At 38.4% G+C, this 21,200-nt stretch overlaps 1 protein-coding gene across 7 annotated transcripts in view; it reads left to right on the top strand.

Annotated features, from left to right (window-relative positions):
• The window catches only part of GANC (glucosidase alpha, neutral C), a 79,647-nt gene that overhangs the window by 25,265 nt on the left and 33,182 nt on the right, over positions 1-21,200 (top strand). For 6 of the 7 annotated variants that reach the window (XR_004347978.1, XR_004347977.1, XM_032619083.1 and 3 more), the window contains 7 exons: positions 5,438-5,486; positions 8,397-8,463; positions 9,890-9,986; positions 11,049-11,229; positions 11,455-11,608; positions 18,030-18,265; positions 20,828-20,954. Coding sequence is in view for 5 of the 7 variants with exons in the window: in XM_032619083.1 (XP_032474974.1) it covers positions 5,438-5,486; positions 8,397-8,463; positions 9,890-9,986; positions 11,049-11,229; positions 11,455-11,608; positions 18,030-18,265; positions 20,828-20,954 (911 nt within the window). In the remaining 2 variants the exon portion in view is untranslated. The remainder of the gene's footprint in view (positions 1-5,437; positions 5,487-8,396; positions 8,464-9,889; positions 9,987-11,048; positions 11,230-11,454; positions 11,609-18,029; positions 18,266-20,827; positions 20,955-21,200) is intronic. The other variant, XM_032619074.1, reaches the window with a different exon arrangement.

Below are 21,200 nucleotides of genomic sequence, written 5' to 3'. Positions count from 1 at the left end.
GGAGCAACTAAGCCCATGTGCCACAACTGCTGAGCCTGCGCTCTAGAGCCCTCAAGCCACAACTACTGAGCCTGCACACTACAACTACTGAAGCCCACACACCTAGAGCCCATGCTCTGCAACAAGAGAAGCCACCGCAATGAGAAGCCCACACACCACAACAAAGAGTAGCCCCTGCTCACCGCAACTAGAGAAAGCCCGCGCAGCAACGAATACCTGACACAGCCAAAAATAAATAAATAAATAAATAAATTTATAAAATATAAACAACTTATTTTATCACAGAAATGTGTTCATTGAAGGAAAAATAGAAAATATTGAAAAGAAGAAAAATTAAAATACCCACAATCCTGCCACCTACTCTGTTAGTGCCTTATGAATATAATTCAATTACTTTTTTTGACTGAAAATACTAATAGCATAACAAATCCCTGTATTTGTTATTTATATTTAATTCATTATTTATTTATATTTAAAGCATTAATATTTAAAACATTTTTTCCTTTTACTAAACTCCCATTATTTTTGTTTTATTTTGTTTTAGAGATGATATCTAAGTTGGGCTTTTAAATTTTTATTTATTTATTTTTAATAAGCACATTGTACAAAGGTGTATATACACAGGGAGATCAGCTTTGTGACGACCTAGAGGGATGGGATAGGAAGGGTGGGAGGGAGGTTCAAGAGTGAGGGGATATGGGGATATATGTATACATATAGCTGATTCACTTTGTTGTACAGCAGAAACTAACACCACAGTGTAAAGCATTTATACTCCAATAAAGATGTGAAAAAAAAAAGGTGTATATAGTGAAAAGTCTCCCTCACCATTTGTGCTTGAGCTACCTCATTCCATCCTTGAAAGTAATCAGTGTTTCCAGTTTTCTATGTATCCTTCCAGAGATAATTTATGCCTATACAATAAGATTAATGTATTCTTTGTTTTTTCCTTTCCTGACACAAATGATATCATCTTTACACATTATTCTGTACCTTGCTTTCTTTCCCTTTACCAATGTGGTAGTTTCTAATTTCTTTAAAACAGCTACATAGTTTCTATTATATGGTTACACTGTGATTCATTTAGTTAATCCCTGCTAGTAGACTTTAAAGTTGTTTCTGATATTGTTTTACAACTACTTACTTCATGAATAACCTTGTATATGTGTCATTTTGCATACATGCAAGTATATCCGTAGACCAGAGTCACAGAAGTATAATTTCTGATCAAATGGTTTGTACATCTGTACTTTTGATAGATGTTTCCAAATTGCCTCCCATAGAGGTTGTGTACTAGTTTATATTTCCATTATTTGTATTTATCTTTGTGTTAGGAAAATTAGATTATCCACTTGGAAAAAAAATGTAAGGTCCTAACCTCAGAACATTAGCAAAAATGAATTCCAGATAAATAAAAATAAAGCACACAAGAAAATAAAAATAGGAAAAAATGTAGAATTTAAAAAATCTTATTAGTGTAAGAAAAACTGAAGAGCCATAGGAAAAAACGGTGATTGATTCGATTACTTAGAAATTTTAAACTTTAAACTTTATTATAACCGCAAAAACAAAATACAAACAAACAAAAAAACTTGAACAAAATGAAAAGGCAAGGACTTGTAATTTCCAGTCTGGCATGTGAGGAGCTCAGAAGTTGCCACAAACAAGAATGAAACGTCAATCAAAAAAAAAAAAAAGAAAATTACTCAAAATACAATATAGACCTAAATGTAAAACCTAAAACTATAAAACTTCTAGACAACAATGAAGAAAATCTTGAAACCTTGGATCAGGCAAAGATGTCTTAGATATTACACCAAAAGCATGATCCACAAAAGAAAAAAATGGGTTAAATGGACATAACCAAAAGTAAAAATGCCTGCCCATTCAAAGACTATATGAAGAAGTAGGTTATTATTCTTCCTTTAATTTGCATTGACTATTAATTATTTTATTTTGCTTTATTTTATTTTATTTTACTGTAGTAAGAGCACTTAACATGAGATCTACCCTCTTCACAAAATTTTAAGTGTTCCATACAGTATTGTTAAGTGTAGGCACAGTGCTGTACAGTAGGTCTCTAGAACTTATTCATCTTGCTTAACTGAAACTTTATGCCCATTGATTAGTAACTCCCCATTTCCCCCTCCCCTTAGCCCCTGGCAGCCACCATTCCTCTTTGAGTCTATGAATTTGACTATTTTAGATACCTAATATAGGTGGGATCATGTAGTATTTATCTTTCTGTGACTGGCTTATTTCACTTAGAAGAATGTCCTCAAGGTTCATCCAGGCCTTAGACTTTGTTCATTTGAGTATGAGTTGCTTCAAACTGGAGGAAATGATCTGGAAATGCATTAAAATTTAGAATATGTATACGTTTGAACTAGCAGTACCAGTTTTGGGACTTTGTCCTGTTGTAATCAAACACACATGTATCTAAGATAAATGTATGAAGGAGTTTATTGTGGCATTGTCATAGTAAAATCTAGAAAAAACCTGAATGATTAACCATAATCAATTAAAATAAAATATTATTCAACAATAAAAAGGGATATTAATCCCTCTGTATAATGATTCAAATAAAGCTTTAGTATATTAAAAAAAGACTATATGAAAAAAAAAAAAAAAAAAAAGACTATATGAAGAGAATGAAAAGATAATTCATAGACTAAGAGAAAATATTTGCAAAGTATATATCTAATAAAGAAGTTGTATGTATTGATATAATATAGAAAGAACTCTCAAAATTTAAGAAAATAACCTAATAAACAAAAGATTTGAACAGATATTTCACCAAAGAAGATATACAAGTGACAAATAAGCACTTGAAAAATATGTTCAATGCCATTAGTCATTAGAGTATTGCAAATTAAAACAACAGTGATGTACTACCACACACAGTTTAACAGGCCGACCATATTGTTAATGTAAATTGACCAAATAAAATTATATCCTTCTTAGCAGGAGCTGATAAACTGACACTGGGCTTGGAAATGTAAAAAAAATTTTCTATAGACGGGCTGAACTGAAACCAGGGAAGAGTGAGTTCACTAGATGGGGGTAACATGGCTATTTGGAGTGAAAGGTCAGTCCACAGCATCGTAATAACACTAATGTGTATATTCACAACAAAGTAATGTCACTACATTTAATAGACAGCACCAAAAAGTAGACATAGTGGGCACAAAAGTTCCCTGATATAAATGGCTGCCTAGACTTATTGTCCTTGTGGATCCTTGGGAGGCATTCTTTGAGACCAAATTGAGACTGGTCCCTGGGCAGAACGTTGCTCTCTGCCTGTTGAACATTCATGCTGCAAGAAGAGGTAATGAGCCTTATTCTAAGTACAGATGTACCTTGTACTTGTGTAATGTCCTAAAGGAGAATCATAGTTTACGTGCAAACTTGCAATCTTCTGCTATGCAAAGTGTTTATTTTGCCTTTTTCAATATATTTGCTTGACTTAGGCACTTTGAACAAGGAAAAGAAAAATAAAACACTTCTGAACTCTGATCTTTCACTGCTTTTGTACATTCTGATTGTGAAGTTGAGGGTAAGGATGTTCAGAAACCCATGGGGAATTTATATGCCTTCAGAATATTGTGCATGCTCTAATATGATGAGCTTTTAAAACACTTCATTAAAACATGAATCAATATGTGTAATTGTATAGATACTCAGCTAATTTTGAATGCTGCTGATGGCATAACTATATATAAATATAAATTTTTATATCCAAAAATATATTCTTGTGTGCTGCTTTTCCTACCTAGCAATGTTATTTCATATAATGAAGATTGTTTTCTTTTTTACTAACTCGTTTCAAAGAGAAAGAATTTTACTTATAAGCATGCTGTTTTTCCCCCAAACATTCCAAAACAATTCTTTTTCTTCTTTGTTTTTTTCATCCAATAAATGATAGCATTATGATCTTTAAAAAAGAAAATAGCAGAGCAGTTTTTCAGTTATCTGAAACGCTGTCTCCTGGGCTGCAGTCCTCATTTTGCCCCCAATAAAACTTAACTCCCGACTCTCAAAAAAAAAAAAGAAAATAGGAGTAGTTATATTAATTTCAGAAAGAGCTAACTTCAAAACAGGGAAAGTATGTGCCTGATAACAAAGCATCAAAATACTTGAGGCAAGAATGATAGTACTGCAAGTAGAAATAGATGAATCCACTATTATAATTAGAGACCTTAACACCCTTCTATCAGGAATGGACAGATTCAGCAGGGAGAAGATCAATAAGGACATATTCTAATTCAAAAGCACCATCAATCAGCTGGCTATAATTGACATCTATAGTCTCCTTCATCCAACAACAGTAGAATACACATTCTTCTCAAGCTCACATGGAACATTCACCAAGACCATATTTTGCGTCATAAAACACACCTTAACAAATTTAAACAAATGGATATCATACAATGCCAGCTCTCAGACCACAATGCAATTAAACTAGAAATCAACAACAGAAAGCTGGAAAATTCCAAAATACTTGAAGATTAAACAACATGCTTCTTAATAACACAAAGAAGAAATCTAAAAAGAAAGAAAGGAAAAGATTTCAAACTAAATGAAAATTAAAATACAACATCAAAATTTGTGGGATGCAGCAAAAGCAGTGCTTAGAGGGAAATTTGTAGCATTGAATGCAACTATTAGGGGGGCAGATGCATTTGAAGAGAGGCACATAGGAACTCCAAAAGAACAAGTCATTTCTGTTGCTTATGCTCACTGGTAGGTTCATAATTGTTCACTTTAGTATTGTTCTTTAAACTCTGTGCATACATTATATACTCTTCTATATGCATTCTGCATTTTACACTAAAGAAAAAATTAATGTATAATGAGTATGAATAGACAATTCACAGAACTAGAAATACCGTTTAATGTATAAAAAGGTAGTCTGCATCATTAATGGTACAAGTTCAAATTGAAATGCATTATCTTTTCTAAAACTTTAGATTGGCAAAGAGTTAAAAAAAATCCATGAAGTCTAGTATTGTTAAGAATGGAAGAAATATGCACTCAAATACAACTATAGGTGTTAGAATAAGTTGTCATCATCGTGCAAGACAGTGCATCATGTTGCTCCATTCTAGGGTAATACTGCGCGAGAGGAACTGTGTTCTACCTTGCTTATGTTTTGTTTAAATACTATGAACATGTATTACATTTATAATAAAAAAACTGATTAATGTATTTCTAAAAGAGTTAAGAAAATTCAAATCTCTCTACATTTTATAAGAAATCAAGCTGTTGGATTAATGTTCATCATAAATGTTTAATTTCGTAAATTTATTTTTATAATGATGTTATTTTTAATAAGTTAAAGGATATAATTTATGGGGTCTCAATATTTGGAAATGGAAATCTTTATCATTGAACAAATTGTCAGTCTTGCCATGAGTGAAACAACTTTATATTACAGCAGAGCTACCAAGGAAAATGAGGAGGATACATCAGATGACACCACTCAGGTAATCTACATAGAGTAATTTATCTTTTTAAAATGTTTTTCACTATCATCATCATTATGTGCAGTATAATAGGTCTGTTCTTCCCTTATACAGGTGGGTAGTTGGTAAGTGCTTTACTACATATAAATGGGACCTCCTGTAGGCCAGGCACTGTTCAAGGAATTGGTGCTGTATCATCAAACTAATCAGATTCCCTCATTATCTTGGAGCTTATATTCTTCTAAGTCACATTAACTTTTTTGGACTTTAAGAGCAAAGGAGAACTATGGAAAGGTCTTAAGCAGCAGAGATACATGGTCTGATTTCTGTTTCGGAAAGATTATTTTGGCTAAGTTCTGGAGAATGGACATTCCAGAAATCTTCTCTTCATCCAAAGCCCCACACATCTTTAAAGGAACCCTGACAGTAGCTATGGCCACCAAGAATGGTGAAAAATATTTCCAGTGCAATAAGACAAATGCTTCTCCCTCTTGAGAACTGGCCCATACTGATGAATATGAGAGAGAATAATTTTTCCATTTTCAAATAGGGAAGAAAAAAACTAACACATTTGTGCCTTACACAGCTTTGTGACAATATGTTATATTAGCTTTTGGGAGACCTCTAATCAGATAGCTTAGATAGTGGTTTTGAGTCAAACACCCCCTTGCAGGACTCTGATGAAAACTGTGAACCATCTCTGTAGAAAAAAAAATTTTTTTCCTACTGTTTCAGGGAGTTCACAAACTTTAAAGCCTATCTAGACCTCAGGATAATAATCCCACATTAAGAATTCAGGTGTCGGGCTTCCCTGGTGGCGCAGTGGTTGAGAGTCCGCCTGCCGATGCAGGGGACACGGGTTCGTGCCCCGGTCCGGGAAAATCCCACATGCTGCGGAGCGGCTGGGCCCGTGACCCATGGCCGCTGAGCTTGCGCGTCCGGAGTCTGTGCTCCACAACGGGAGAGGCCACAACAGTGAGAGGCCCGTGTACCACAAAAAAAAAAAAAAAAAAAAAAGAATTCAGGTGTCATTTAAAAAAAAACAGACTCACTTTACAGAAGCTTTAATTATGAAGAAACAGACTAGAAATAGGGAAAGGGCTCACTTCATTATTATTTATCTATCTATTTGTTTATTTATTTTGGCTGTGCTGGGTCTTAGTTGTGGCACTCAGGATCTTCGTTGCAGCATGCGGGATCTTTTAACTGGAGCATGAGAGATCTTTTAGTTGTGGCATGCGGACTTTTAATTGTGGCATGCATGCGGGATGTAGTTCCCTGATGAGGGTTCGAACCCAGGCCCTCTGCATTGGGAGTGCGGAGTCTTACCCACTGGACCACCAGGGAAGTCCCTCACTTTTTAAAAAGAAATGTGCTTTTCACATACACACACAATTCTTTTAAAACTTTTTTCATTTTACCAGAGAAAAGGTGACTTTTGTAAAGCCTGAAAGTCCATGGCTCTAGGTCAAAAGATAGTGAACCTGAGCAGTGGTCATCCCAGTTGACTTCTCCATCCAGCACAGGAACACAGCCAGTAGTTTGGCTAATTGAAGCAGGGGGGAAGGTGCCCATCTCAGCCAAAATCTTCGCTTAGGGTCTCTCAGAAGAGACCCAAGTTATTTGATTCTAAATGTTTTGCCTTACATATGTAAAAGACTGCATTTTGCAAAGTGCTTTCACATCATTTTGGCTCTTTTAAAGATATTCACGTCAAACAGTGTGGCAGTTCCTAAACAATTAAACATAGAATTACAATATGAGGGGCTCATCTGGTGGTGCAGTGGTTAAGAATCAGCCTGCCAATGCAGGGGACACGGGTTCGAGCCCTGGTCCAGGAACATCCCACATGACGCAGAGCAACTAAGCCCGTGCACCACAACTACTGAGCCTGCACTCTAGAGCTCGCGTGCCATGACTACTGAGCCCGTGAGCCACAACTACTGAGCTCGCCTGGTGCAACTGCTGAAGCCTGTGTGTGCCTAGAGCCCGTGCTCCGCAACAAGAGAAGCCACTGCAATGAGAAGCCCGCGCACTGCAACGAAGCGTAGCCCCTACTTGCCACAACCAGAGAAAACCCATGCCCAGCAACAAAGACCCAACGCAGCCAAAAATAAAAATAATTAATTAATTAATTAAAAATTAAAGAAAAAAAAGAATTACAATATGATCCAGTAATTCCATTTATGGATATATATCCAAAACTGAAAGTGGGACTCAAACCAGTATTTGCAGCCTATGTTCATAGCTGAATGATATTCACAGTAGCCAAAAGGTAGAAGCAATCCGGTAATCCAAGAGTCATTGACAGATGAATGCACACACAAAATGGAGTATATACATGCAATGGAATATTATTCAGCCTTAAAAAGGAAGGAAATTCTGATACATGCTACAAAATGGATGAATCTTGAAGACATTATACTAAGTGAAGTAAGCCAGTCTCAAAAGGACAAATACTTTATGATTCTACTTAGATATCTAGAGTAGTCAAATTCATAAAGACAGGAAATAGAAAAGTAGTTGTCAAGAGCTGGGGGGAGGGGAGAATGGGGAATTATTGTTTAATGGGTGCAGAGGTTCAGTTTGGAAGGATGTAAAACTTCTGGAAATGGATGGTGATGATGGTTGTACAACATGTGAATGTACTTAATGCCACTTAAAAATGGTTAAAATGGTAAATTTTAAGTTATGTACATTTTACCACAATAAAAAATATATTCATGTCTGCTATAGATCATAAGGATGATTAATGGCATTTATATAGAACATAGATCTAATTTGATTAATATACTGATATCATAAATTGGCCTTTTAAAAGATGAAATCACTTCCTCAGTCTAATATTTTAATCAAATAAATGTGCTATTGTGGTAACAACATTTGTTGCAATATATAACCTCAGTTTGCTCCCTTTTTTTGTGCCAACAGGAAAATCAAGAGGAACTGGGCCTGTGGGAGGAGAAATTCAGAAATTTTGTGGACGTCAAAGATAATGGTACAATTAAAACTGGTGTAGTGTTAAAACAGACCTTTCCAAAATGGCCAAAAGTCTCTATCTAAAAGTCCCTTGAGCTTTGGCACCTAAACACATGACTTCTGTAAGGTGAACAGAAATCTCATGTTTGGGTCCCCTATTCTTCAGTAATGCATTGCAATAGAGAAATAGCGAGTGTATGACTTGTGGGGAGTGTAGAAGTATAGGCCTCATGGAGCTTCTGGTCTCATGGAGGTCTGCATACTGCTTGCACTATGCAGTGAATCAGACAGCTGCAAATTCTACATTCTACTTTTATGAGAGTCAAGTGATAAGAAACCAAGTTCTAGAGCTCATTGGCTCCAACATTTCAATGCAGTGGTTCTCAGCCTTTTCCAGGCCTCCCCATCATTCATGTGAGCGTCATGTGACCATCTATGACATTTCTCACTAGGCTTAGTGATGGGGGGGGAGGGTGTAGGTGGCTGGGAAGGAATTTGTCCCTTTAGGAGACACGGTTCAAATACTTGGGGCTTATTTAGTTGGAAAAAATACTCACTTTTCTCCTTATTTCTCCCTACCCTGGGGAATAACAGACCTTCCCTAACTCCTTGAGAATCTGTTCTAGCATCTATTTCTATAGCCTCATATAATGATCAGGACTGACATGTGCCCAAAAATTATAAGTAGAGGGGCCCTAAAGCTCCCCTTTCTGTAACATTATAATCCTTTTTACCTTACCTAAAGCACCCCCTTTCCATAAACTCCTCCAAATAAGGATCATTTGATGGCAAATACTTTTACCTGAGAGGGAATTTAAGTCAATGTTATCTCTCCTAGTTACTTTCGTTTTCCCCATATCTCTAAAATAATTGTTAGATAAAGGACTTGTCTTTGGCTAAAGGAAATTTATATATCTACAATCACAGGGAAGGGGGTATTTTGAGGAGCCAGGAAATGTCCTCCTGGTGCCCTTGACCTTATAGTTTCTGTATGCAGTAAGAATGAACAGTCAGGCAGAAGACACCCAGTCTTTCATCTAGTAAGTATTAAAAGTGCTCGCTATCATCTGCTTCCTAAAGCAAACAAGTATGCAATACATTTCTGGAAAATTTAGATTAGGGAAAAAATCTAAAACTTTGTAATCCTATTTTACAGATAGAAAGGAGATTTACTATAAATGAGGACACAGAGAACTTTAGCACACAGCTAAGGAAACATAACTAATAAGTGCCCAGAACTTTGCCATGTACATTTTTGTATCCCCACAACACCTAAATATAACATCGTACAGAGAGTCAGCATACATGATTTACTGATTGATCAGGGCAAGCTCAGGTCTCTTGATCCCTAGTCTAGTCATCTTGCTGCTCTTATAGTTGCTGAATCTCCTTAATCGATTGTCCCACTGAAAAGCAAAACTCAGTCACTATCCTGGTCCCTGCAGGTCCTGCCTCCATTGGTTTGGATTTCTCCTTGCATGGGTTTGAGCATGTCTATGGGATCCCACAACATGCAGAATCACACCAACTTAAAAATACCAGGTAAAGTGAAAACAAGAATTCTTACAGGAGGCTCTGGTTTCTGGACTAGAAAAGTTTGAAAGGAAAATATGTGAGATGTCTGAGCCAGTGCTAATATGTATCTGGCCTTTCCCCTCTTGATATTGCTTGTAGATCATTAAGAATTTCCCTTTAATGATCGCCCAGAGCAGTGGTTTTCAATTTTTATATTTTGGCAAAAAGAAGACAATTATAAAAACTGTATTGCTGAACCTAAAAATATAGAGGAAGTAAAAATATGGAGCTGCTGTTGTTGAAGTAGCGGGGAGAGCTTCATAATATCACCTCCCTGGGTTTTGCTTTCACCTCCCAAGGCCTTACTGTGGAACCCTGGGAAATACACTGTGAAGATCACTGACCTAGAAAAAGGCTTTTACCAAAAAAGGACAGTGAGCCAGAGAATGGAAGAGTGTGGCATCTCATATCACCTTTGATTCCCTCGGGGAGATTATTTCAAACTAACACTATTGACAAACAAATGCCAGGGGTGTCACTCTAAGAGGAAGCGGAACCAAAGAGAAACAGAGTCTGGTCAAAGTTGCCAGGTTCAGATGCTGTTTAGATAATAGGGAGACATAGTGACAAGTGAATCAGAAACTGTGTTGCTCTCACACCAACCTGAGCTCCCTGTTCCCCACCTCAATTCAGTTCCTAATCTTTCCCTACTCAGCACTGTGGAAACATGTTAGGATACTATCATTTTGCTTTCACGACAGAGAAATACAAAATTTGTCAATTTATTGTGTGCTTGCTATTATGCAGGATTCACAGGAAATGGTCCTCACCTCACAAGAGACATTCAGAAAAGCTATCTAAGATATGAGATCATACATGCCAATAGTAGCATGAGGGGATGCCAAAGGAATCAAAGGAGGAGGATCATATTCACCCACATTGGGTCAGGAAACCTTTAGGGAAGTGTTAGGAGTTGAGCTTTGAAAATGTATTGTACCCAAGGGGAAAATGCAGGGGAGAATGGAGCTATAATATTCATTAAGAATATATATGCAGTGGTAATTGGTAATCCTTCCTTGTGTGTTTCAGTGATGGAGATGCTTACCGTCTTTATAACCTAGATGTCTATGGATATAAAATACATGACAAAATGGGCATTTATGGTTCAGTGCCTTATCTCCTGGCCCACAAACTGGGCAGGACTCTAGGCATTTTTTGGCTAAATGCCTCAGAAACACTAGTGGAGATCAATACAGAACCTGCTGTAAAGGTGAGTAATGGATCATGGCTGCATGTCATACTCACAGAAGAAACAAAACCACTGAAGTGTAATTGTATCTCTGGGCTTTTAATGGCAGTCCTCTGCCTCCAGAGTCCTCGCAGTATAATCAGTGGTTATTGGTATGTACTAAAGGATCAGACTATTACACACATATGGATGGGTGTTGTGGGTTAGAGGGAAATTTTTCAGACCTTCATTCCATTCCTTTTCCAGCATGCATTGACCCAGATGGGCCCAGTTGCTGCTAAAGAAAAGGGCAGATCTCAAACTGATGTGCACTGGATGTCAGAGAGTGGAATCATTGATGTTTTTTTGCTGACAGGACCTACACCTTCTGACGTCTTCAAGCAGTACTCATACCTTACAGGTACTTGCATGTGGAAGTGCCAGTTTCTTGTTCCATTATATTTCCTCTATCCCATGTAGAATCACTGTAAATTAATATTTGTTGTACACCATATAGTATTTATAAACAACTTACCCAAGCTTTTAAAGAAGCAAGCATTTCTCCTCCCACTCTCATCCCATTCAGCTTGGTTAAACATTCCACTGGGGCTGGAACTCTCCATTCTCTAATCCCTAATACTCACCATCTGCCTTCCTTAGAGCCTTTTAACCCCTGGGCTTTCTCTTCCTTTATCTCAGATGACCAGTATCACAACCTGAACTTTTCTATGTTCTCTTCTCCATTAAAATACAGTGGCTTTAGCACTATAAAAGCATTTTATCTTTAAAAGATATGAGATTGGGGCTTCCCTGGTGGTGCGGTGGTTGAGAATCTGCCTGCCGATGCAGGGGACACGGGTTCGTGCCCTGGTCCGGGAAGATCCCACATGCCGCCAGGAGAGGCCACAACAGTGAGAGGCCCGCGTACCACACACAAAAAAAAATAATAAAATAAAATAAAAGATATGAGATCATCTCAATTGATTGCAGAAAAAGCATTTGACAAAATCCAACACTATTTCATGATAAAAACATTCAGAAGACTAGGAATGAAAGGAAACTTCATCCACATGATAAAAGGCATTTATGAAAAATTCACAGCTAACATCATACTCAATGGTGAAAGACTGCAAGGTTTTCCCTAAGATCAGAAACAAGATGAGGCTTCCCTCTTTCACCACTGCAATTGAACATTGTAGTTAAAGTTCCAGCCAGAGAAATTAGTCAAGAAAAAGAAATAAAAGGCATCCAAATTGGAAAGGGAGATGTAAAATTATCTCTATTCGTAGATGATGTGATACTATATGATAGAAAATCCCAAAGATACACACACGCACACACACACACACACACACACACAATTAACCAAAGTTGCAGGATACATGGTCAATACACAAAATGAGCTGTGTTTCTATACACCAGCAATGAACAATCTAAAAAAGAAATTGAGAAAACAACTCCACTTACAATAACATCCAAAAGAATAAAATACCCAGGAATAAATTTAACCAAGGAGGTAAAAGACTTATATGCTGAAAACTACAAAAAATTTCTGAATTAAAGAAGGCCTAGATAAATGGGAAGAAATCCCATGTTTGTGTATTGAAAGATTTAATATTGTTAAGCAAGCAATACTGTTGGATGCAATCTACTACAATCCCTGCCAAAATTCCAATGGCCTTTTTTTAAGAAATGGAAAAGCTGATCTTTAAAATCATACTGAATTTCAAAGGGCCCTGAATGGCCCAAAAGTCCTGAAAAAAAAATGTTGGAGGACTCATACTTCCCGATTTCAAAACTTACTACAAAGTTAAAGTAATCCAAACAGTGTGGTACTGACATAAGGATAGACATATAAGCCAATGGAATAGAATTGAGAGTCTAGAAATAAACCCATACATCTCTGGCCAATTGATTTTCAATAAATGTTCAAGACCATTCAATGGAGAAAGCATTGTCTCTTAACCACATGGCACTGAGACAACTGGATATCCACGTGCAAAAGAATGAAGTTGGACCCCTATCTCACACCATATACAAAAAATTAACTCAAAATTGATCAATGACATATATATAAGAGCTAAAGTCATAAAACTCTTAGAAGAAAACAGGGATAAATCTTCATGACCTTGGATTGGCAACAGATTCTTAGCTATGACACCAAAATCATGAGCAACAGAAAAAAAAATTAGACAAGTTGGACTTCTTTAAAACTAAAAACTGGGCTTCGCTGGTGGCTCAGTGGTTGAGAGTCCGCCTGCCGATGCAGGGGATGCGGGTTTGTGCCCCGGTCCGGGAAGATCCCACATGCCGCGGAGTGGCTGGGCCCGTGAGCCATGGCCGCTGAGCCTGCGCATCTGGAGCCTGCGCATCTGGAGCCTGTGCTCCGCAACGGGAGAGGCCACAACAGTGAGAGGCCCGCGTACCGCAAAAAAAAAAGAAAAAAAAAAAAAACCTAAAAACTTTTGTGCATCAAAGGACATTATCACAAAAGTGAAAAGGCAACCTATAAAATGGGAGAAAGTATTTGCAAGTCATACATAAGATAAGGGTCTAGTATCCAGAATACATAAAGAACTCTTATAACTCGACAATAAAAAGGAACAATCTAACTCTAAGATGAGAAAAGGGCTTAAATAGACATTTCTCCAAAGAAGATGTACAAATGGATTAACAAGCACGTGAAAAGATGATCAACAGCACTAGGTATTAGGAAAATGTAAATTAAAACCACAATGAGATACTGCTTCCTACCCACTAGGATGACTAAATCAAAAAAAGAGGGGAAATAATAAGTGTTGGTGAGGATGTAGAGAAGTTGGAAACTCATACATTACTGGTGGGAACATGAAATGGTTCAGCTGGTGTGGAAACAGTTTGGCAGTTCCTCAAAACGCTAAACATAGAACTACCATATGACCCAGCATGATGACTGATTTTGTGTCAACTTGCCTAAGTCATGGTGCCCAGATATTTGGTTAAACATTAGTCTAGATATCACTGTGAAGTTATTTTTTAGATGAGATTAACAGTTAAATCAGTAGACTATGAGTAAAGCAGGTTAGTCTCCGTAAGATGAGTGGGCTTCATACAATCAGCTGAAAACCTTAGAGAAAAGGACTGAGGTATGCTCTAAAGAAACAGGAATCTGTCTCCAGACTGTCTTCATACTCAAGCTACAACTTCAACTCTTCCCTGGATCTTCAGGCCTGCCTGCAGAATTCAAAGTTGCCAGTCCCCACAATCACATGAACCAGTTCCTTAAAATCAATCAATCATTTTCTCTCTCTGTATATGTACAGATACATACACACATCCTATTGATTCTGTTTCTCTGCAGAACCCTAACTAATATACCCAACAATTCCACTCCTAGATACATACTCAAAGGAACTGAACAAGGACTTGAACAGATACTTGTATGCCAGTGATCTCTACAGCATTATTCACCATAGTCAAAAGGTAGAAACAAGCCAAGTGCTCATCAAAAATGAATGGATAGGGCTTCCCTGGTGGCGCAGTGGTTGGGGTTCCGCCTGCCGATGCAGGGAATGCGGGTTCGTGCCCCAGTCCAGGAGGATCCCACATGCTGCAAAGCGGCTGGGCCCGTGAGCCATGGCCACTGGGCCTGTGCATCCGGAGCCTGTGCTCCACAGTAGGAGAGGCCACAACAGTGAGAGGCCCACGTACTGCAAAAAAAAAAAAAAAAAAAAGAATAGATAAACAGAATGTGGTATATACAGAAAATGGAATACTATTCAGCCATAACAAAGAATGAAGTTCTGATACATGCTACAACATGGATGAACCTTGAAAGCATTATGCAAAATGAAATCAGCTAGACACAAAAGAACAAATATAACATGATTCCACTTGTATGAAGTACCTATAGTAGGTAAATTCATGGAGACAAAAAGTTAAGATTAGCAGTTAGCAGGGGCTGAAGGTTGGGATGAGTAACAGAAAGTTATTGCTTTGTGGTTATAGAATTCCTGTTTGGAGTGATATAAAAATTTTGTAAACAGCTAGTGGTGATGCCGGTACTACACTGTGAATGTAACTAATGCCACTGAATTGTACACTTAAAAATGGTTAAAATGACAAATTTTATGTTACATATATTTTACCACAATTTTTTTTAATTGGTAATGTAATATGCTCCACTCCCCACAAAAAACCCACATTGAATTGTATGCCTTACATGGGTAAATTGTATGATATATGAGTTACATATCAATAAAACTGCTAAAAATCAAAGTAATGTAGCATCATTTCTGCTGCATTCCATTATTAAAATTTCCTGAGTCTAGCCCATTTGCAAGGGAAGAATTTGATTCCAATTTTGATGAGAGGAACAACAGAGAATTTGTGGATATGGGAAGACACCCATATAGGAATAAGTACCATCAAAGCCCCCCTACAGCCCCTTTCAACATTGTTATTAGAGAGAATAGTCTGGTTTACAGGAAAGTGCTTCAAAAACAGTGGATCTGCCACCATGGTCAAAGAAATCTGATTTATAAATTTATAGATTATCTGTTAACTCCTAATGAGGATTTAGTTCAATAATATCCTCTTACCTCTTCCTCCCAACATTGTTATAATTTTTGGTTAATCAACATTCAGTGTTTACATTTTTCCAATGCTCAGGGGTGTCAGATGCTTTATCCATTCTACTTTTTCCCCTGGAGACCTACCCCCAGATCTCTATCTGGACTGTTTTTCTCTAGGCTCCCTGCACAGCTGTCACCCTAGGACTTACTGTTTTCTGTTTTCTGGTGGTAGATCTCTCCCTTCTTGGGGCCCATGTTTTTCTTTTTTGTGGTTTATTAACTTGGTGGGTTTTTTTTGTTTTTGTTTTGTTTTTTTGCGGTACGTGGGCCTCTCACTGCTGTGGCCTCTCCCGTTGCGGAACACAGGCTCCGGACGCGCAGGCCCAGAGGCCATGGCTCACGGGCCCAGCCGCTTCGCGGCATTTGGGATCCTCCTGGACCGAGGCACGAACCCATGTCCCCTGCATCGGCAGGTGAACTCTCAACCACTGCGCCACCAGGGAAGCCCTTAACTTGGTTTTTGTTCATTGTTCGAAGCATCTTCTGGTAGTTTCCTACGAAAGTGCATTAGAGGTCTACTTTTTGCATCTTTGCAGATATGAAAACATCTTCTTTTCCTACCTTCACCCTTGTTTGATAATTTGGTAACTGGATTGAAAATTATTTATCTCAGAATTTGAAGGCATTTCTCTATAATCTATCTTCTTGTTCCAAAATCACTCTGAACTCTGTTCCTTTGTATATGATCTATCTTTTCTCTCTGAAATATCTTCTCTTTATCTCTGATAGTCTGAAATTTCTAATATTCTGAAACTCTGAAATTTTACAACCAAATGCCTTGATATAGACCTTTTAAAATAATTGCATATTAGATGTAGACTCTTTCATTCTTGAGAATTGTATCCTTAAGTTCTGGAAAAGTTATTATTCCTTTGAAAATATCTTCACCTCCTTTTTCTCTTTCTACTCTACAAATTTTATAATCTTCTCTTTTTTGTCCAATCCTGAGCAATTTTCTCAATTTTATCTTCCAGGCCTTTCCATTTATGCTCATATTTCTAATTTCTGCAGACTCTTTCTTATCCTCTGATTGTTCCTTGTTTCTAATATCTTATACTTGTTTTATGCTACCCTAGTCTTATCTTATGGGTGCAACTTTTTTTCATCTCCCAGAGATACTAATGATAACATTCTGATATTTACTTTGATTCCTTGTATTGCCCCTATTTTCTCAGAGATCCTTTTGCTCTATTTCTTTATGTGAGTCCCTCTGTCTAATTTTGGAGGCTTTACTCATATGTTGAATGATCCTTGGCTATCCATGCATACTTAAGAATAAGGTTCTGCCCGGAAGCTCTGTGTACCTGGATGAGTTTTACACTCTCGTGTTGAGGTGGAGGGGGGAATTCTCCTGTCCGCTAGTGTTCTGGGAGCAGGGATGAACCCTTCTCATCGTCATCCCCCTCATAAGCACTCTGGTGAAAGCTTACTTGGTTTTGCTCAATAGTTACCACACCACCCCTGCCTGCTGCCTTCCAAATTTTGTTGAAATTACTCCTCTCCCATTCTCTTTGTTCTTGTGGCTTTATTCTTTTCTTTCTTTCTTTCTTTTCTTTATTCTGATTTTAGTGGGACTTTAAGAGGGGAAGGAGATAAATGCAAGTGGTTGACCAGATGTCCTCCATGTTATCAGTAAATGTTTTGATGATAATTTCCTGACAGTTCTTCCTGCCTTCAGTTTCTTTGCCTTCAAGTCTGCTCCCAACTAATTTTTCTAAAACATAGGTCTGCTGAGGTTACATCTTGCCAAACTTTTGATGACTTCCTGTACAAGATTTAGAGTCCTTAGCCTGAATTACAGGGTCCTTTACAAACTGACCCTCTCCAGTGTCATCTTCTGCTGGCCTCCTTCACAGTGTAACCACCCTGGAATATTTATTTTTCCCTAAGCTTATCATGTCCTTCTCTGCCTCCGTATCTTTTCTATTTCATGTGCCTCAATGATCTATTCATTCTCCCTGCCTGAGAATACTCTTACTTATTCTTCAACGTTCTAACCAAGTGTTACCACCTCTGTGAAGCCCTTCAAGACTCCATACTTCACTGCAGCCAAAATTTATCAGCCCCTCTGCAGTCCCACAGCACTTGAGGGTAGGGACTCTGCTTTCTTCTTGATATTCTAAGTACCAGGCTCAGTGCTTAGACCTTGTAGACATTCAGGAAACATTTATCAACTGTATAATTATCATTGTGGTGGTAATTGGCTCAGTTGTCATCTCCCCCTTTTAGGCACACAAGCCATGCCCCCTCTCTTCTCCTTGGGGTACCATCAGTGCCGCTGGAACTACAAAGATGAGCATGATGTAAAGGCAGTGGATGCAGGATTTGATGAACATGACATTCCTTACGATGTCATGTGGCTGGACATAGAGCACACTGAAGGCAAGAGGTACTTCACCTGGAACGAGAAAAGGTTCCCAAACCCCAAAAGGATGCAAGAGCTGCTCAGGAGCAAAAAACGTAAGGTAAAATAAGCCAGCACTCTGAACCTTTTCATTACAAAGCATTTTTAAATTTTTTAAAGTTGCCTTGATACATTAGTGGAAGAGAACCATCTGGTAAAAAATGGCCAGGAAAATAGTACCTTCAATTGTAACTGTAACTGTGATAACAGAAAAGCAATGGTGAGAAGGTGGCCATCCCTGCCATCCATCCCTGCCTTAGCAGTCCATCCATCCCTGCCTTAGTGGTCTAGGTCCCCGTAAGGATGAAGGGGCCTAGCATTCAGTTCCATTCGTTGTGTCCACCCTGTAGTGATGTGATGGATGCACCCCACGACGCAAAATTTGATTTTGATGTCAAGATTGATTATGTCACACTGGCACCAAGAGGGTATGAAAAGGCTAATTAGTCCCATAGTGAGGCATTCTTGGGGGAGCAGACTAGCTCCCAAGCTCCTTTGAAATAGGTCTGAGAGAGCTGGGAAAGGAGACAGGATCAGGTTTTAAGGTGGTTAGAGGGTTGAACTGGGGTGAGGATTCCTGTGCGTGCACCGGGGCTTGTGTGGTTTGAACTTCCTGTTGGCACCAAAGAAGGGAGCATCAGGGCTTTCTCTGTCAGTACACACAGATGTGGGTAGAAGGCTAAGGGGGAATGATGGGGCTTAAGCTCTTAACAGTCACTCAGAAATGGAGTCAGATTCTTTATTACGCCATTTTTCCTGCATGCTTCCCTGATGGACTCCATCTGTCCATATGGCCAAGGAAAGAACTAAAATAGAAAATGAGGACAGGGAGAAGACACTGGAAAGTGTGTAATGCGGGGCGGGGTGGGGGGAGTGATAGCAATAATGAAAAGGGTGAAGGAGAAAAAAACAAGAGAGGAAAAGGGAGGAACCCCATATGTATCACATAAATGGATCCGAGATTAAAGTTGCCTTTTCAACCCATTGCATTGAGCCCCAGGCCTTTCACAGGTGGTCAGAGCCAATGGTGTTAATTCTTAATCTCCCAATTAATAAACACCTACCATTTATCAGGCATTTATTATGGAAGCAGCCCAAGAGCCCATCGACAGATGAACGGATAAAGGAAACGTGGTATACATATACAATGCAAAATTATTCAGCCTTTAAAAGGAAGGACTTTCTGATACATGCTGCAACATGGATGAACCTTAAGGGCATTATGCTACGTGAAATAATCCAGTCACAAAAAGACAAATACTGGGCTTCCCTGGTAGCGCAGTGGTTGAGAGTCTGCCTGCCGATGCAGGGGACACGGGTTCGTGCCCCGGTCCAGGAAGATCCCACATGCCACAGAGCAGCTGGGCCCGTGAGCCATGGCCGCTGGGCCTGCGCGTCTGGAGCCTGTGCTCCGCAACGAGAGAGGCCACAACAGAGGCCTGCGTACCGCAAAAAAAAAAAAAAAAAGACAAGTACTATATGATTTCACTAATCTGTAATACCTAGAGTAGTCAAAATCATAGAGACAGAAAGAAGAATGGTGGTAGCCAAAGGCTGGTGGGGAGGAGGGAGTGAGAAGTTGTTTTTCTGTTTTTGGGGGGATTTTTGAGTATTATTTTTTAATATTTATTTATTCATTTGGCTGCACCAGGTCTTAGTTGCTGCACGTGGGATCTTTTAGTTGCAGTATGCGGGATCTTTAGTCGTGGCATGCGAACTCTTAGTTGTGGTATGTGGGATCTAATTCCCTGACCGGGGATTGAACCCGGGAGCCCTGCACTGGGAGCACAGAGTCTTAGCCACTGGACCACCAGGGAAGTCCCGGGAAGTTGTTTTTAATAGGTATAGAGTTTCAGTTTTACAAGATGAAAAGAGTTCTAGACATTGTACAACATTGTGAATCTTTTTGATACTGTTGAACTATACACTTAAAATTGGTTAAGATGGTGAATTTTATGTTATGCATATTTTACCACAATTTTAAAATTTTGTAAGTTTTTGAGCAATGGAGAATTAAACTTTAGTATGTAGAATAGATTTGAATAGATATGAGGAAGGATTATTAGAAGGTTATTCTAGCCAAATAAAGTGGTTTTGAGGCCCCCGAGCATGTGGAAGTGATGGTATTAGAAGGGCAGGGAGAGATGCTGGAGAATAGTGCTGTGATCACAGCTCTTCTCAAGCCTCCTTCCTAAATATGGCTGTACCATATTTAGGTTTGTGGATTTTTTGTTTGTTTTTAATATGCTATTTTCTTTTCTTTAATGTTTTCTTTTGTGTTATCTTAGCCTCTGGCTATCTAGGGAGCAGGGACCTTGCCTGCTTAATCCTTTATGTAAAGCACCCAGCACCACAGAGAGATAGAAGCCTAATAAATGTGATCTTAAGAACATGTATTGGTGGGGCAGCAATAATTGTGAAAAAGGATGGGCCTGGTTCTGATATCAATTTATATTCCCATAAGCCCATGAAAGTTTATAGGATTTTACTGGTATCTGAAATATTTCAGTAATAGTAGTTGTTCTGAGTAAAATTTGAATGCCAAAGCTATGATGAAAACAAGTAAATGAACGTATGGCTCATATAAAACTGATGAAATCTTTAAACCTTTATGTCCTAACAGCTTGTGGTCATTAGTGACCCCCACATCAAGATTGATCCCGACTACTTAGTGTATGCTAAGGCCAAAGAACAGGGCTTCTTTGTGAGGAATCATGAAGGGGGAGACTTTGAAGGTGTATGCTGGCCTGGTAAGATGTCATTTGAAACACCTGTTATCCACTGTTTAGTCCCAACTAATGAAGGTTGCATGGCCATCTTTCTAATTTCTTGAAGTTGTCACATGCTACATTTATGTGCCTTTCCTTAAAGATGCTAGTATTATCTTCATTTATATCTTTCATTTAACATCTGGTACAGTGTGCTTTGTATATATTTATAAGTCAATGAATGAATGAAAAATTAACAAGCAAACCTCAGTGCCGTGCTATTTCCCT

The sequence above is a fragment of the Phocoena sinus genome, chromosome 2, assembly GCF_008692025.1.
Source record: "Phocoena sinus isolate mPhoSin1 chromosome 2, mPhoSin1.pri, whole genome shotgun sequence".
In the NCBI taxonomy this organism is placed as follows: Eukaryota; Metazoa; Chordata; class Mammalia; order Artiodactyla; family Phocoenidae; genus Phocoena; species Phocoena sinus.
This window is presented reverse-complemented; position numbering and strand designations above follow the sequence as displayed.